Source organism: Eucalyptus grandis, chromosome 4, assembly GCF_016545825.1.
Source record: "Eucalyptus grandis isolate ANBG69807.140 chromosome 4, ASM1654582v1, whole genome shotgun sequence".
NCBI classification, from domain to species: Eukaryota; Viridiplantae; Streptophyta; class Magnoliopsida; order Myrtales; family Myrtaceae; genus Eucalyptus; species Eucalyptus grandis.
In genome coordinates, this window is record NC_052615.1 from 22,480,462 (window position 1) to 22,498,838 (window position 18,377).

The 18,377-nt window shown below is 40.3% G+C and overlaps 1 protein-coding gene across 1 annotated transcript in view; it reads left to right on the plus strand.

The window, feature by feature from the left end:
* The first annotated feature begins 6,871 nt into the window (after positions 1-6,871).
* LOC104441275 overlaps positions 6,872-18,377 on the plus strand; it is a 35,544-nt gene continuing 24,038 nt past the window's right edge. Inside the window, exons 1-8 of the mRNA XM_039310813.1 lie at positions 6,872-6,988; positions 7,075-7,276; positions 12,193-12,401; positions 14,600-14,680; positions 15,643-15,780; positions 17,499-17,609; positions 17,697-17,747; positions 17,828-17,928. Coding sequence (XP_039166747.1) covers positions 6,872-6,988; positions 7,075-7,276; positions 12,193-12,401; positions 14,600-14,680; positions 15,643-15,780; positions 17,499-17,609; positions 17,697-17,747; positions 17,828-17,928 — 1,010 coding nt within the window. The remainder of the gene's footprint in view (positions 6,989-7,074; positions 7,277-12,192; positions 12,402-14,599; positions 14,681-15,642; positions 15,781-17,498; positions 17,610-17,696; positions 17,748-17,827; positions 17,929-18,377) is intronic.

An 18,377-nucleotide genomic window follows, 5' to 3' on the forward strand; every position in this document is an offset into this window, starting at 1 on the left:
GTTTCAAAGGTTAGTTTGAAGATTGGAAGGCTAATCAAAGTAAAAAAGGATGGCTTAGGACTTGGATGGAAATGAAGAACTTCTATTTTCTCTCCGTCAATCATACTCTCGCACTTATACTTATTATTGTCGCGACCTATTTTTTTTTGGGTGCACTCACCTAAAACTAGGTTAATGGACTACTTAAGCTTTTTAACTTAGCTCGGGCCTCCCAAGCCCATTCCACCCGCGACTTAAGGTTTAAGTTTTTAACATGCAAGAGGTTATTCTCTAGGAGTCGCCACTAATCGGTTTAGGTAGGTCGATTAGATACCTATAAAATAAAGGAGATTTATTTTACTCCACGAATCAAACCATGGGTACGGGGACTTGGTTACACTAGAATTTTCTAATGCCTTTTTTCGATACCATTTCTTTTAATTTTCAAGATATTTTTATGGGCGCTGATTTATTTTAACCTGAATTATTATCATGCAAATGTGATGACCACACGGTGCTCATCCATTATTAAAACATTCAAATAAAAATAATAAATAAATTGCATCACACAAAGCAAGCAATCATTTTTTGGATTTTCTTAAAATTAGAATTCTTTTTTATAAAAATGCATTTTTAAACTAAATGACTTAATCTTATTAATATGCAAATTCTAATTAAATGGGCCTATTATGCAAACTAATTATTATGCACCTCATGACCTAACTTCACTAATTAACAAGTTCCGATTAAATAATCCTATTATGCAAACTAGTTAACATGCACCTAGTATTTTTGAATTTTTTTTATTGAAATTCAGAATTCATGAAAACCTTAATTAATCTATCTAAAAATGATAATTTTCTAATTTATTCTAGGGATTAATTTGACTTAAACCCTATCCTATCTTAGAAAACTATTTTTGGAAAAATGAGATAATTAGAATATGCGAACATTATCTAGAACCCTAAAAAATATTTAGGCTCAACCCTAACTTATTCCTAAAAAATGCAATCCTAAAAATGTAATCCAAGAAAATTCCAATTTACTAAACCTACAATGTCTGATTTACTAAACCTATATGCTCATGCAGAATTTTGATTTTTTTTTTTTTTGATTTTTTGATGATTTTTAGTTTTTTTAAAAGATAAGTAATTATTAAATAAATATTATACCTAAGCTATCAACAAAATAAATGATTAAAATAATCAAAATAACATGTTGTCTTACAAGTCAAATTAGCGATTATCTTAATCCCAATATCACGACAAAGAGATCAAAATAATTAAAAATGATCCGAAGTCTTACGGATCAAATTAATAATATAATGATTTAACAATTAAAATTCTACCAAAAGCACTAAAATTAGTATAATTAAAAAAATAATCCGATGTCTCTGATTAAATTAATAATTATATTAATTCCGGACAAAATCCTAACAAATAAGCCTACAAAATTTATTGACATCAAATATTACAACTTAAATAGATAAACTAAAATGAGATAAAATAAAACAAAATAAATAAAAAGAAAAAAACTAAACCACCTAAAGAAAGAGGGCTTGTTGTAGCGTTGATGGGCGCCGGACGGACAAAGTGGCCGGCGTCTGGGACTCGTGGGAGCTGGCGGACGGCGACAATGAGGGGCTCGAGCTCGGGAGCAGCGCGGAGGTGGAGCTGGACCGTGGGTCAGCTGGGTGGCGACGTCGGCAGCTGTACGGGGCTCGGCTGGTGTCGGGGCGTCGCAGACCGCCGGGCGGCACGGCGCGAGCTCCGGCGCAGGGGTGCGGCGAATCGGGCAGCACTCTGGCGCGGTGACAAGCGAGCAGAGGCAACGTCGTTGGGTTGTCTCGGAGAACAAAGAGCAATGCCTCGAAGCTACGGGGCAAGCAGGTGCAGCTGCAGCGGGAGGTGGGGGTCAATGCGGGTTGCTGCAATGGGCGGTCAAGGCATGGATGCAAAGGTGTCGGTGCCGGGTTGAGGTGAGCGGCGTGGTGGCGCGGCGAGGTCAGAGTGGCAAGCTTTGAGCTCCGGCGTCGGCCGGGCAGCAGGGATCACTGGGGGAGAGGTGCGGTGGCGGAGATGCAGCGGAGGTCGGGGGTGCAGTGCGTCGGAGCGGTAACGGCGGAGACGCGGAGGTGGCACCGGCGCGCTGGATGGCTGGCACGCCGGAATGACGGAGGCCCCTTTGGAGAAGACGACACAGTAGCGTTTCCTCTTCTTTTTCTTTTCTTTTCTCTCCCTCACGTCACTTCCTACGTCTCCTCTCTCTGTCTCTTTTCTTTGTTGTCTTTTCTTTTTGACTTTTTCTTGTCAGAGAAAGGAGGGGAAAATGGTTTTCCCTTTGACTAAGATGGATGATCGCAAAAATTTTCCCTCCAATTTTTTTGAATTCACCCCAATTTTTTTTTTCGCCCCTAGTTACGAAAAAATGAAGCTCTCTTTATACTAATTCCCGAACGGCCACTTTGTATGGCATTTTTCGAGTTTCCATCTTTTGTCGCATTAAATCGGAGAACGAGCATGATTTCGCACCGCCGATCCTGTTCGAATTTCTTCAATTTTGCAAAATTCTTGCCTCTTATTCACTTGATTTTTAAATTATTTCTGCATTTAACGAAAATCCGAATGCTCATCGAATTTCAAATTTCTATGCATAATCAATCAAATCAATTTCCCTCATTTTTTTTTCATTTTTCCTTTTTACTTGTTCCAATGCAATTTTTATTTTCTTTATTTTTCTAGATTTGCTAAAAATAGGTGTCAAATAATTATCTAAGATGGTTGTATTTATTGTAATTTGGGAATAGAGAGTGGTTTATAGTGGAAGTGGTGCTTATATATATCGAGCTACTTCTTAGTGTAGAAGCAACGTCATCTACAAGCCGTAACATCTCTAAAATAGTGGGTTCTAGTCTTGGTTTGCGATTGTTAGTTTAGGAAAGTGGATGGAGGTTAAGTGGAATGCTGAACCATTATAAATCTGCTTGGAATGTCCTTTTTCAACAAAGCTTGCTTAGTTTTTGAAGTGTTATATTTTAGAGCATAACGATCTTAATGGCTAACATCATTGGTGCGTCATTTAGTGAATACCAATCAATTTCCAAGTTGCCAAGTGTTAGACAATATTTATTATATATACTAGAAATGCCGATAAGTCTTTGTACAATCCATAGATGTGGAATGTCATCAAGAGAGGACCATAAGCACCACCACAAAGAATCCTAGTGCTTATGGCTCCCGCAACATTAGCGATGTTGCAAAGCCAACTCCAAATCCCACCTTTCTATAGCCATTTCGAATAGCAGACAAGACAACTTGCCTTGATTGCTAAAGTCATTAACATGTTGTAATGTGCTCTTTCTCATTCTAAATTTAATAGAGTTTCATCATGTACAACAACAAGTGTGATATTGGACAGACGAGTAGAATAGGAGGACACATATCATGTGACATCCTAAATTTTCGATACTTTCTTTCAATTGAATAAATCGAGCATTTCATCGACGCGCTATAGTGTTATTCTCCAAAACCGATCACTCGTGAGATAACTAGACTACCTATAGAAGCCATTAAGGATTTTAAGGTAAATAGACTTGAGGATTCGACTAGAAATCGGCTACTTGACTGAGTTCATCTGCCGAGATCATTACAGCACAGACGTAAATTGATTAGAGATTAGAGATAGGTCGCCGACTAAGATAAGTGGTTAAAAGTGGGTGATCCCACTAAATTGCAAAATTCTCATCGACTGTCACTAGTTTGATTTTTCTATTGTTTTGGTACATTGTGTTCGTATTTGAAATCTCGAGACTTTCACGACAACCTGAGTCGCCAATGTTGAAGGGGTTCATTGTGGCTCGAAAAAATTGACCATGGGTCATTTGCACTAAAAAGTTTTGAAAACTATCAAATAGCCTAGATCACACTAAAAACACGCCAGAGTGAAATTAACCGTGAATTTGAATCTGATTTCAGAAATTGAAAATTTTGTCATGTCACGGTTCATTTTAGGAACATCGACTCAATCTCAGAAGATTTTTCTGCAAACCAAGACTTTTTAGGAAAAAGTCGTCCTAGGACTCTTTTTATCCGGAAAATGCTGGGATTGTTTTTTTATTTATCGCAAATCTGAAAATCAAGTGAGTTGTATTGGTGAGGAAAAATACCAAAATGATCGATGGTGGGTTAAGTGAATTTATAGATGCCAAATTGAATTAAATTAAGAAGGATTTAATGTCTAATTGAAGCAAGATCAATGCAAATTCAGCCCCATTGCCATGACTTTTGGACCACCTAAAAGGCTTCTAGAAGGCTAGAAATGGTTGAGGAGTGGCTGAGGACTACAATTGGTGTGGTGGGCCAAGGTTGGGGGACAAATTGTGAGAAAATAAGCCTTGGTGGCCCCCCATTGCCCCCTCATCTCTTCTTCTTCCTCAAGACTGCCGGCCCTCTCCCCTCCTTTCCCTGTTGTTCAACACCTTTAGCAACTCAGAAAAAGTTGACCAACACGTGGAGCAGACCCACACACTGCCGGACCCACGCCATTACCATCCTCGCGTGCCACCATCGCCCATCCGCGTGCCTCCATCTAGCCACGTCACCGCACCGCCTCGCCGAGCCTGGCCGAGCTATCGTGGACACTTGGACCGCCATGAGCTACCGCTCGCCGCCGTTCGAGCTCCGCCGAGTCTCGCCTAGGTCCGATTTTGCTCCGTCGATCCGTTTCCGCCTCAATTGAGCAACCACCTCACCTTTCAACCACCAACCAGCCAAGAACGAAGCAAATAGAGTGGGTTCCCAACAAAGTGTTCGTGGCCTCGTTTTGAAATCATTCCCCGAGCTCGAAGTTAGACTCACTTTGGAGAAAAGTGAGTCCCGCTTACGTCCTCGACGATTTGAGCCGATCGATCATTGAACAAGTAAGTTTAACTCACTAATCCTTGCTTAGTAGGTTAATCACGTTTAGGGTTGATTAGTTTAGGTTAAGATGTATTAGTGGTTAGATTAAATTAGATTAGTGAATTTAGATAATTCCTGATGCATGTTATGTGGTTAGTTAGTGCAATTAACGAGTAAATTAACTCTAATATTTATTTAACGAGTCTCGAAAATTTTGCGGGCCCATTTCGGCATATAATTAGGCATTACGGGCCTAAGTATGCATTTATTGCATTTATTTAATATTTTCCATAATTATTTAATTATTTATTTATTTTCTAGAAATTAGACCAAGATAGCTAGTAACCGGAATTTTATGTTGGTTATTGTAGTACCATCTGTTTATTTATTTGAGTTTTAATTTGTGCTAACTTTGCCTTGTGATTTTAGAATTTTATTCATAAATTGGATAATTTTGGTAATTAATTGAATTACCGGACGTCGGTCTATAGTGTCAAATATCTATTTTGGGGCTGCTGAAAAATAGTGGGAGGTTCAAAAGTGAAAACATTATATTTTGACTAAAGTCGGTCATGTATTCACACACGTGTATTTTTATCGGGTATAATAAAAATGATAAATTTATTGTACGATTGGAATAGCATGTATACCGGTCGATGGCTCGTATGTCATCTTGAGAGAAATGACGATATGATTTAACGGCTCGATAGCTCTATATGTTATCTTAAGAATGAATAACATGTATACCGCTCGATGGCTCTATAAATCATAATGGAGAAAGGACAAGTATGATACAATGGCTCGGTGACTCTATGTCATCTTGAGAAAGAATAGTATACTATATTAACTTGATAAATTGTATGTCATCTTAGAGAATGAACGATATACTATTTATTAGCCTTTGGGGCAAGTTGCTACCTATATATCGCCTAGGGTGAGTAGTCTTGGATGTTGATTGGATTCATAGATAATATTGAATGGGCCGACCAAGAGATGGTCATGGTGACATGTAATTGACTGGGTTGATTAATTGATGAGTTGATCTGATTGATTGGATGATATGATTATCAGTAATTACAAATTGAACTGACTTGTAGGGAGGATCTGAGGCCAAGGTAAGTTCTTTTATGCCTATTTGTGCTTAGGCAGCCCCTGCGTATTTGCTTCATAATCGGGTCTTAGGAGGTTAAACTTGCGGATACATTATCTCACTGGTTATTATATAATAATTTCCAAGTTCCTAGTTAACATCGGTGGAGGACCCGAGGCCCGAAGTTAGAAGGTGAAGCCCGAAGAATTGGCATCCTTGTCTGACTAGCTAGTTATAGGACAATTCTATTTTGGTGAAAGTCGATTCCCTTTTTGTAGGCTTCTGTATATAAACCTGTGTGTTTATAAAAGGTCTTTTGTGAAAAATTGGTCATACTTTTCTATTCCATTATTTTATTGGTCGTGATTTTATATCTACTTCCGCATGCATATTAATATGAAAGGGTCGATGCGTTCTAAGACGTCGCTATTTAATCAACCAGGAGAGGGATGGGCGCGCGCCCAAGGATCGAGGTGTGACATCTCCGTTTAAGTGGTATCAGAGCAATGGTTAGGGAGTTGAGTGATAAGATGCGATGATTCATGGGATAATGGTAGGAATGACATTGAAATTTATACTGGTGCATGTCTATGAGAGTTGATTAGTAGATTTGCTTATGGTTTAGATCACTCTGTTTCTAATTCGGTATGGAATTGGAAGTAGGCTTCAGTAGATAAAGCTAAGTCATGAGTAATTAGGAGCAGTGAACTCATACTAAGAGGATCGTTAGGCCGTGACTCGGGAGTAGAATGTCACCCAGGTCGGTACCCAAGGAGGGCGAGGTCGAGCGCTAGCACAAAAAAGCGCAAGTGGCGTAGTACCACGTCCCGTTGGTGTTGGAGTAGTAGCCCCCGGTGATCAAGGAACCATTGGGATTACCCAAGCTTTGGATGCCATGCGAGAGATGATAGGGCAACAAGCCTTGAACCAAGCAGCCGCCTTTACCACCGCCGTTGCAACCACCGTTATTGCCGTTGCTATTGTTGTTGCTGTTGCCGCATCTGCCGCTGCACCTACTGAAGTCTCGCTAGGAATCGTGGTCGCTAGGAGACCAATTCATAAGTTGGTGGAATAGTTTTTGAAGCTGAATCCACTTAAGTTTACTAGGGCGGGAGACCCCCGAGGCCGCCGCTTATGGATCCAAGGACTAGAAAGACCTTTGCACTACTAATGTGCAATGAGACCGAGAAAGTTGTTCTTGCAACCTACCGGGCTAGAAGGAGTTGCAAATATTTGGCGAAAAACTATCCAGGGAGCGATATTCCCAAGGTGTCGCCCGAAGTGAACGTTTTCCTTAAGGCTTTCAATGGTACATACTTTTTAGAGACTCGGCTAAAGAGATGAAAATGGCAGAATTTTAGCGCCTTGAGCCAAGGCTCCATGACGTAGACCAATATGAAGCGAAATTAGCTGAATTATATCATTATGCTCCTAAACTAGATTAGAATCCAAAGTGAGCCGAGTGAGAAGATTCAGGGGACGGATTTAGGCTGAACTTGAGGAGTACATTGATTTCATTGAATCCGAGAAATTACAATGACCTTTATGAGGGGCCCTAATGATCGAGAGAGATCGGAATGAGAGAGCTGCGCTCGTCCGGGTCAAGGTTTAATTCAAAGAGATGCGATCCGTCGGGGAAAGAGGTTTATGCCCTGGAGATAAATTTTAGATCCCGCCCAATAGGAAGGATGGAGTTGGCAAGTTTAGGCCAAGAAGGAATGATTTGTGTCACGCTTATGGAAAGTGACATGGTGTAAACCAATGCCCTCAAAGAACAAAGTGCCTATTTTGAATATGGCCAGCAGGTCATATGGCCGAGATTGTCCTAAGAGACCAAGAGGACAACCGTAGTTGCCACCGCCACCTATGGGTCGATTAGGCGGTATGCACCACAGAACACACCGTAAGGAGGATAGCTGAGACCACCAATCCAAGGCACGATGTATGCCATCACACGAGGTCAAGCAAAGGCTACGCCTGACGTGATCACATGTATGGTTTCGCTAAATGACCATCCTGCTTACGCTTTATTCGACTCAGGAGCAACCCATTCTTTGTTGTCGAGCAATATGTTAAGTTGTTATGATTAAGTCCAAAATTGTTGGAGTTGGCGGCTTAGCATATCTACACCATTGAAGAATAAAGTGATAGCCGCTTTAGGTTGTTCTTGCAAGTTTAGCGATTGGTGAGCGAGTGAGGAAAATAGACTTGTTAGTCCTAGCCATGTATGACTTTGATTTGATAATTGGCATGGACTGGCTCACCAAGCAATAAGCTAAGATAGATTATTATCGCAAGGCGATTCAGTTTGATCCGTTAGAGGTGAGAGCTTTGAGTTTGTCGGGAATCGAGGAAGACCCTCGATTATCTTAATCTCGTCACCTGAGGCAACTTGTTTGTTAGACGAGGGTTGCCAATGTTACCTAGCAACTGTCGTGGATACGACAGTTGAGGAGCTGAAGGTGGAAGACATTACCGTGGTGCAATAATTTCAAGATATTTTTCCAAAGGAATTGCTAGGATTATCACTAGAGAAAGAAATTGAATTCGTGATTGAGCTAGCACCGGGGGACAATGAGCCAATCTTTAAGGTTCCTTCTACCGGATGACATTATCTAAGTTGAAAGAACTAAAGGTGCGAGATGCAAGAGCTACTTTGGATAAGGGATTCATTTGTCCTAGTGCATCACCTTGGGAGCACCGGTTTGTTTGTGAAGAAGAAAGATGGTTCGTTGCGCTTATGCATCGACTATCGGCAACTCAATCAAGTAACGATCAAGAAGAAGTATCCATTCATGAGGATTGATGACTTGTTTGACCAATTGCAAAGAGCATCGATTTTCTTGAAGATCGACTTAAGGAGGATATCATCAGGCCTGAGAATTAGGAAGGAGGACATTCCTAAGTCAAAGATTTCGTACTCGGTATGGTCACTATGAGTTCCACAAAGTGATGCCATTCGAAAGTTGACGAATGCTCCAAATTGCCTTCATGGATTTGATGAATCAAATATTCAAGGAATATTCAGATCAGTTTGTGATTGTGTTCATCGATGATATTCTGGTGTATTCGAGAAGTGATGAAGATCATGAGAATCAATTGAGATTAGTGCTGCAGACACTGAGAGTCCATCAGCTATATGTCAAGTTCAGCAAGTGTGAATTTTGGTTAACTCGTGTTGCTTTCCTAGGTCACGTGATTTTAAGCGAATGAATCTTTGTGGACCCGAGCAAGATTGAAGCCGTGATCAACTAGCTAAGACCGACTACAAAGGATAGAGATAAGAAGTTTTTTTTTTTAGTTTGGCAGGTTATTATTACGGACGGTTTGTGGAAGAGTTCTCATCACTAGCATCGCCTTTGACAAGACTCTAAGAAAGATGAGAAATTTGTGCAGTTGACAAGTGCGATAGTAGTTTCCAAGAGCTGAAGGAAAAGCTAACTACTATGCATGTGCTAACCATTCCATCTAGTTTTGGAGAATTCGAGATTTATAGTGATACGTCGTTTAGAGGATTGGGTTGCATGTTGATACAACATGGCCGAGTTGTTGCATACGCTCCCTTCGTTGAGGCCTCATGAACAGAACTACCCGACGCATGACTTAGAACTCGCAGCGATTATCTTTGCGCTGAAGATTTGGAGACACTATTTGTGTGGGGAAAGATTCTAGATCTTCACGAACCATTAAAGTCTCAAGTACCTGTTCTCTCAAAAGGAGTTAAATATGAGACAGCGCCGATGGATGGAATTGTTGAAGGACTATGACGTGGATATTCTATATCACTTGGGAAAGGTGAACAAGGTCGCGATACTTTAAGTCAAGAGTCTTCGCCTGCTCATATACCGATTAAGGAATTGAACTTAATCGAGAGAGCTCGAGATTCAAAGTATTCAAGTTTGAGGTAAGCCACCTTTCGAGTCTTATGGCCACCCTCGTAATTGAAAATCAAGATTCTAGTGTATCATCTAGCATTACGCGAGATTGGCGCAAGTGCACGACGTCTTTTACGTGTCGATGTTAAGAAAGTATGAGCTTAACCCGATCCACGTGCTCAATTTCAAAGAATTGGACGTGGATGATCGAGTGTCATACGTTGAAAGTCTCGGCTCAAATCGTGGATAGAAAATAGCAAGTTCTAGGATGTCATTGATGTGCCAATAGTGCTATTCTTATAGTTGATCACTTGTGAGATAACTAGACTACCTATAGAAGCCATTAAGGATTTTAAGGCAAATAGATTTGAGGATTCGACCAGAAATCGGTTGCTCGACCGTGTTTATCTGTCGAGATCATTACGGCACATATGTAAATTGATTAGAGATTAGAGATAGATTGGTTCAACTGAGATGAATAGTTAAATGTAGGTGATTCCACTAAATTGCAAAATTCTCATCGACTGGCACTAATTTGATTTTTTTATCGTTTTGGTATCTTGTGTCCGTATTTAAAATCTCGAAATTTTTATGACAACTGAGAGTCGCCAATGTGTCGAAGGGGTTCATTATGGCTCGAAGAAAATCGACCACGGGTCATTTGCACTAAATTTTTTTGAAAAGTACCTGTTAGCCTAGGTTACGCTAAAAACGCGCTGGAGTGAAATTAACTGCGAATTTAAATCCAATTTCAAAAATTGAAAGTTCTCACATGTCATAGGCCATTAGAGGTCAGCAACCTTAAACAATGCTCCCAATTGTTAGATTTGGCTCACTCACACTAGATTTGGGTCATCGACAATGCTTACATGGCAAAAATGTGAGGGAAAAACTGAAATTTAGATAGTTAAGTGAGGCTAAAGTTACAAGGAATTTTTTTCTTTTAGTATTCCAAAAATGCTCAAAATCAAAATCGGATATGACTTGCATTGGGGTAAGAGTCGAAATGCCGACTTGGGCTCAAAAGCCTTGGCTCGGAAGCCTTGGCTCGGACGCCTTCGCTTTGGCATAAAGGCCTTTGGAGGTCCTCGAGCCCATTTCACATACCTATTTAAAAATGTAAGGGAAAATGTTACAAATGGTCCCTATACTTTTACTCAATGTGTAATCTCATCCTTGAACTTTCGATTGGCTCAATTTAGTTCTTGAAATATTGATAAATGTCCGATTTAGTTATTTTGTTACTTTGTTTTTCCTTTTTTCTTTTTCTTTTTCTTCTTCTCTCTTCCCTTCAACGGCCATGGCGGAGGAAAGCCGTGTTAGGCAAGGGTTGCCCTCGCCTTGGGCGCTAGGGTGCCCTCGCCTTGGCATCGGCATCGAGCGAGGATGGCCCTCGCCAGATCTGGCGAGGGCACCCCTCGCTTGACGCCAATAGGGGCAGCCCTTGCCTGCATTGGGTGAGGATGGCCCTTGCCACATCTGGCGAGGGCACCCCTTGCTCAATGCCGGCAGGGGCGGCCCTCGCCTACATCGGGCAAGGACGGCCCTTGCCAGATCTGGAGAGGGCACCCCTCGCTTGACACTAGATCTGGCGAGGGAGGCCCTCGCCCTGTTCGGCGAGGATGGCCCTTTCAGTATCCGGCGTTGGGCGCAAGGGAGCCCCTCGCCTAACGCGATTTGGAGAGGGAGCCCTTGCTTGATGTCGGCAAGGGTCGCCCTCGCTTGTGTCTAGCAAGGACAACCCTTGCCTAGCCCTGGCAAGGGTGACCATCGCCGGATGCCGACTTCCCTTCGCCGGCTTCGCTATGGCTGGCGAAGGGAAGAGAGAAGAAGAAGAAGAAAAAGAAAAATACCAAAATGCCCAATTTCGTTATCTTTAACTAACGGAATATCCAATTCCGTTAATTAGAATGACGAAATTGGTCAATTTTCAATTAGTTAAGGATTAGATCGGACATTTATTGATAGTTCAAAGACTAAATTGAGCCAATCAAAAGTTGAGGGATGAGATTGTACATTGAGTAAAAGTGTAAGGATCATTTGTAACATTTTCCCAAAATGCAACCTAAGAATTGATGGACAAATACGTCCATTTGGCGAGTTAAATTGGAAAAAAGGCAAAACGAGATGGACCTTTTCGTAATTACGACCCCAATCCCAAACCCAAACCCAAACCCAAGAGCCCACACGCGCTGTGAAAAAGCCTGAGCAGCGGCTCCGCGTCAAACCGTGGAAGGGAACAGAAGGAGCTCAATCATCACCATCGAGTTCCAGTGAAGAAGAAGAAGAAGACAGTCCGAATTCCCCCCATCCTCGTCCTCGTTTGAAGACCTGAATCCTCAAATCTCAGGCTGGTCGCGGATACGACCGAGCCAGAGGGAGGAGGAGTGGAGGGATGGAGGTGGAGTTGGAGCCGCGGGTGAAGCCGCTGGGGTACAAAGTGAAGGCGACCTCGAGGAATCGCCGTCGCAGAAGGCAGCCCACATCCTCGACCCCGACCTCCGCACTCACTGGTCCACCGGCACCAACACCAAGGAGTGGATCTTGCTCGAACTCGATGTATCTCTCTCTCTCTCTCTCTCTCACCCGCCCGCACACCCCGTTGGACTCGATATGCGTTTTCCGTGCCTTGGTGCTTTTCTGCTGAGATTGCGCGCCGTGCCCGCGTTGTCGCCGGTCGCGGACCCGGAAATTTGAGCTCGGGGGAGGGAAAGCTAAGACCTTTTGGGCGGAAAAATCTCGACTTTGGGGGCGAGACATACGAATTTTACATGAAATATTTTACTGATTATGGCGAATGGTAGTAAAATAGTGCCCGAGCAGCTGGCAGCTATCACTAGCCAACGGTCTTTGCGAACTAGTCATATGCGTAATGCGATTTCGTTTTGTGATGTTTGTTTGACAAAGGGTTCGGCGTATGTGTAATGTGTACTGGCAGATTGCTGTTTACTGAGTGGTCTTAAGTATCTGCCAAATACCTCTACTGTTCTTTTTGTTGAGGATGCAATTAATTTTTGGGGAAGAGACGTCGCGCATGTTTCGAACCAAGGATGCATTGTTCTTTGTTTTAGGTTACTTTGGATCCTAAAGTTAACCTTGCTAAAGTGCACATCCCTTTAGGAGAATGCTGGGCATTTAAACCATTGCTGATCTTTTGGGCTGTTATTTTGGGTCCTTCTCTATTTAGTTTCATGTTTATTCTCTGGTTTCTGGAATGAGGTATAGGAACATATAGCGGAGCTGTAGAGTTCTTAAAGCTAACTATTTAGATACACGGGTAATTATCAAAGGCTGGTAGAATGGCACTCATTAGGAGTACTTTTTCTAATCTTATCTTGATTGTACGTTACCACCTGTTATTCCTTGCTTTGGATCAAGAAGATTGGAAAGCAATCCGTCAAGATTTCAAGTGGTCATACATATAGAGAGTTCAAATATAACCTGGCGAAGTGCCTAACAGATGTACAATAAGGGAAGACTATTACAATTTTCAGAAAGCTCTCTTTGCAGATGGCAGTGGCACCTCATGTTAAAGAGGGGCGGTTTCTTATGGACTATAATAGCTGCCAAATATGGTACTCCCCGTAATGATTTCATATACTAAGTGGTGGCACTGGAACTAGCCTTTGGAAGTGGATAGATAGGAACTTGGACTATTTTGTGTCTGCCAACATTAAGAATCAATGTACTTTTGGAAGGATAAATAATATGTATAGTTCTTAAAATCTGCAAAAGATTGAGCATTGGAACATTTATTTGACTTGTTTGATTAAGTGCATAGTTCTCAGGTGTGCTCTGAGCTTAGTGATAGGGCAGTGGGCTATTAGCACTGACACATCCTGTATTTGATTCTATAGGAAAATCTACTGAAATCTAAGTTGCTTGCTAGAGTGGGTTTTTTAATGTGGGAATGTGCTTGGAAGGAGATTCTAACTACTTTAATTTAACAAAAGGGGGTTTGATGCCTGCTAGAAGTCTTGTCTCTGCAAATGGGATGCTGAGACTATGAATCATCTTCTTTTGGGCTTCTGCACACTATGGAACACTCATCTCTAGCTCTCATATGATTCGATTGGGTGTTGGCCAGTTCTGCGTTAGGAAAATACTTAAAGCTTCTTCTGTGTAAGTGGTTTGCAAGAAGGACGAAATACTTTTGTTTCAATTCCTTCGTCCATATTTGGATCATTTGGGGTAGAAGGGATTTGAGAATGAAAAAGCCCCCAGAGTGTTGTGAAGGATAGATGGTTCTCCACACTTTATGTTGGTCTTGTAGTGGCAAGTCATTTGATACACTTTTTCTAGAGTAATTGGATCTTTTTCCTTGTTATTTGCATGTAACAGGTTGGCCACTCCCCTGCCCTTAGCAAATTTTAAATTATTTATTAGAAGAAGAAAACAAGAATATGGCTTTCTATTTTAGTTCGTTAACCTTGCAAATAAAAGACAGGCTTCTAATGCCTCCTTCAAGAGATCAGTTAGTCTCTTCCCTTCAACTAGTTCCTGCAGTGCAACTGACTTCATTTTGTTTTTTACATTTTGGTATCATGTGAGTCCCGTAAGAAATGAAAACAGAAAAAGGTTCCCATAAGTTGAAGAAATCATGGAACCGTAGATATTGCATCGATATAAAAGCTTGATTTTCTGTTTTGAATGAGGAAATGTACATGTCAATTATCAGAATCTGGCAAGGAGTGGTCTCTCTCTCTCTCTCTCTCTCTCCAGTTATACTTATTTTGATCTTTTATGTTCATTTTCAGGAACCTTGTCTTTTGTCACATGTAAGGATCTACAATAAGTCTGTTCTTGAGTGGGAGATTGCAGCCGGCTTAAGATACAAGGTTACATGCTTTGGCTTACATTAGTGTTGAACTTCTTTTAAGTCATTGATGCTGTTCCTGAAAAACTATGGGCAAATACTACAAAAACCCCAAACTATGTCCACTGTGACACTATTACCCTTAACTTTTTATGCGTCACCAAAACCCTAAGCTTTATCTCACTGTGATACAAATACCCCCAACTTTTTTTTTTTGTGTCACAAAAAAGCCTAAACTTATACATGTCACACTGGTATAAGTTCCGGGCTTTTTATGACACGAAAAAAAAGTTTGGGGTATTGTGTCACAATGGCAAGTTTAGGGTTTTTAGTGACACCAAGAAAAGTTGAGGTATTTGTCATGATGGGCACAGTTTGGGGTTTTCTGTGTATTAACCCAAAACTTATTAACTGACTTTTGATGTATCTTTGCATTATTGTGGTTTTTTCTGGTTTCTCTATTATTCCTTTGTTTAATTTTTCAATAAGGTTCTTTGTTCTACTTATGTATAATGAGTTATCCTATCTGCAGAATGCACATGATAATATTCTAATATAATCTGGTTATGATAGTATGCCCTCTAAGTCGGATGGTTCTATATTCAATTTCTGTGGAACACTTAGTCACATCTAATTTCTACCCTTTTCTGATTAAAATTTGAAAAACTAATTTTTTTGAAGCATAAGGGAATTTAGGTGATATTCCTAAATCTGTGCATCGTTCAGTCCTTAGTGTCCTCTAATCTAGTAGTTGTGTTTGTTAAAGTGGATTTATTGGTCCTAGTATATCTACAGCTTTCAAGACATTACTCATTTATCATTTATGGTTATTTTAGATAACTTGGCATTTGATTATGCTGTTTATATATGACTTTTTGGTGGTTTCTAGCTATTTAATATCTTGTTTGGAATGGGAATTCTTGTCAGGTGTTTGTGGAAGATAAATTTTGAATGGTAATCTGACCTGTTATGATTTTGTACCAGCCGGAGACATTTGCAAAAGTGCGTCCTCGTTGTGAAGCACCACGCAGGGAAATGACATACCTTATGAATTATACACCATCCCGCTATGTTCGGATATCGTGTTTGAGAGGAAATCCAATTGCTATATTTTTTATTCAGGTAAGTGACATGATATAGTTAGTGTTATTTGGTGGTAAAATTTCAGCCAACTGAGTAAGTAGTTTTTTTGTTTTCTATTTGACTGAAACATTGTTCATCGTGTTTTCTATTGGAGAGTATAGTGTATAATTTCTTTGTGTTAAGGGTAAATAGTTACGGATTTTGAGTTTCTGGGTTAGTGAAAGACCACTTTTCAATTTGAATAGTTTGTTGTACTTTATGAATTCCTTCATCTGTAATTTTGTGTGGGGTAGATTCCCTTAAGACCTTATGAAATTATAAGGTTTAGCATTCAACAAATCATTTAGCCATGTTCATATCATGGAATTGCATAAGTATGGAAGAAATTTTAAATGCTTGTAGCTGTAACACCCTTAATTTTAAGTGCTTGGTGGGTTACTCTATGCTATCATTATTTGTTATTAATTTATTATCAACCGAAGAGCTAAGGTCCTGTGAAATTGGGCTAATGCAGTGAGATCTTGGAGTTCTCAGTACTCTGAATTCCTAATTTGCAAGGGTCTTTTGATTGAGCTTGGCATGTAACATACAAGTTATTAGCAACACCAGACCATAAGGAAGGCAAGTTCATTTAACACTATTTCCTTTGACGCTTAGTGCCATGGGTTTCTAGGATAGATTTCTCAAAGAGCTTTCATCCCACTGACCACTATAACACTATGTTTGGGGTAAAAAGTTAGAGGGCAAAGAAAATAAAAGGAGATATTGGAGGAGATGAAAGCTGGAAGGAGAGAGAATCAAAAGGTATAATTGTTGTTTGGAAGAAGGGAAAGAAATTGAAAAGAAAGTTGTTTGCAAATTAGTTAACAATAATTTATTACCTTTTTCCCTTTCTAATGGGTCATTTTCGTTTGTCACAAAGATAATTGTGGAGTTTCAATTACATTCGCCCCACTTCCTCTCCAAAATGGGAAGGAAGAGATTGATGGACCCAGGGATTTTTTTTTTTTTTTTTAATATCACTTTTTCATTTTCTTTTTCGTTTCCAAACAAGGATTGTACTTTTCTTCTCCCCTCATCTTCCTCTCTTTATCCTTTCCACCCATAATCCCCCTTCCAAAACAGAAGCACAAGAGTCAAGACCAAAAACAACATAATCATGAATCAGTTAGTACATAGTGAAGTTCAATAGAGCTACTTAAAGTCCGTTATATCCACGAAGTCTGATGGTGGAAAGTTACTAAAAAAACAGAGGATTCCACAGTTCCCCTCATGTATTGGGTAGTATGTCCTTTGTACACAATGGTATATGGTTGTGTCTGCCTAGATCCAGAAAAGGCCTAGTGGAGTGCTTACTGATGAAATGCAAAGGAAAATCGTCCCTCTACCATATTGACATGGCCAGAAAAGTCAGCATCATTTCTCACTCTAAAAGGAAATGTTGAAACAGTTCAGGATGAAAAGCCTAGTAAGTGAATCTTCAAGGTTTAGTTGTGAAGATCCACCTGGCACTTGCCCTTTTGAAATTCACTTGATTTAACTACAGTTGGATATTCAAGATTCTGAATCCGACAATTATCTATTTAGGAGAATTTTTTTCTCCAGATTTTGAACTGCTTGTTCTTATATGGTGTCTTTTTATTATTGTGGTCTCTCCTCATTGTTTGTTATCCTTAAATGCGCTTAAAAGTCTTATGAATGAGTTAGCATCTATTTCATGACTGATCACTGATTATATAATTAACCATATTTTGCAGTTAATTGGAGTTCCTGTGCCTGGTCTCGAACCAGAGTTCCAACCAGTTGTCAGTCACTTGTTGCCACACATCGTAGCCCACAAGCAAGACGCTCACGATCTGCACCTTCAGGTGGATGGCATATTCTGCCACCTAATATTTACTTGGTGTCTTGTTTTAAATTGTTTAATTTTGTATCTGATGCTTGTTGATCTGTAGCTACTTCAATACATGACATGCAGATTGCTTCCTTTCCTTCCCCAACTTGAGGTGATTTATTGATCTCATATTTTATTATAAATCATCTCCTTTTTATCCTGATGTTGGGTAACATGGAGTTTTAATTCCAGGGAGACCTGAGCAGCTTTTCCGATGCTCCTGAGCCTAGCCTGCGTTTTCTTGCTATGGTTGCGGGTCCATTTTACCCTATACTTCACATTGTCAATGAACGGTTAGTTCACTTGAAATTACCTGTCTTTTCAGATTGATATACAAGGATCACTGACCGATCAAATTAGTGATGAAGATTTTCTGTTGGATAATTAAAAGATATTAAGTGGAGGTCTCTGAAGATGTGGACAAGTACATTAGGAAGTGGTGCAAAAGTGTTGATTTTGGTGACACTGCTTAACTTGAAATGGCATTCTTGTTAAGCTGCTGCTGCTTATTGTTGGTTCATAAGGAAGTCTCAATAATTGGCACGAGCTGTGCTTACCATTAAGAACTAATTTGCAAGAAAGATGCATGAATTAAGTGGAAGACTTTCTATTTAGAAAACTGACCATGACCATTCATGAAAGCACCATTTGTTTTCCAATTTTTGGGTGTTTGTTTGTACACTAAGAAAGGCTTGATGTGCAAATGAGACATCTAAAGAGTCTATGGTGACATGTCTTGTCG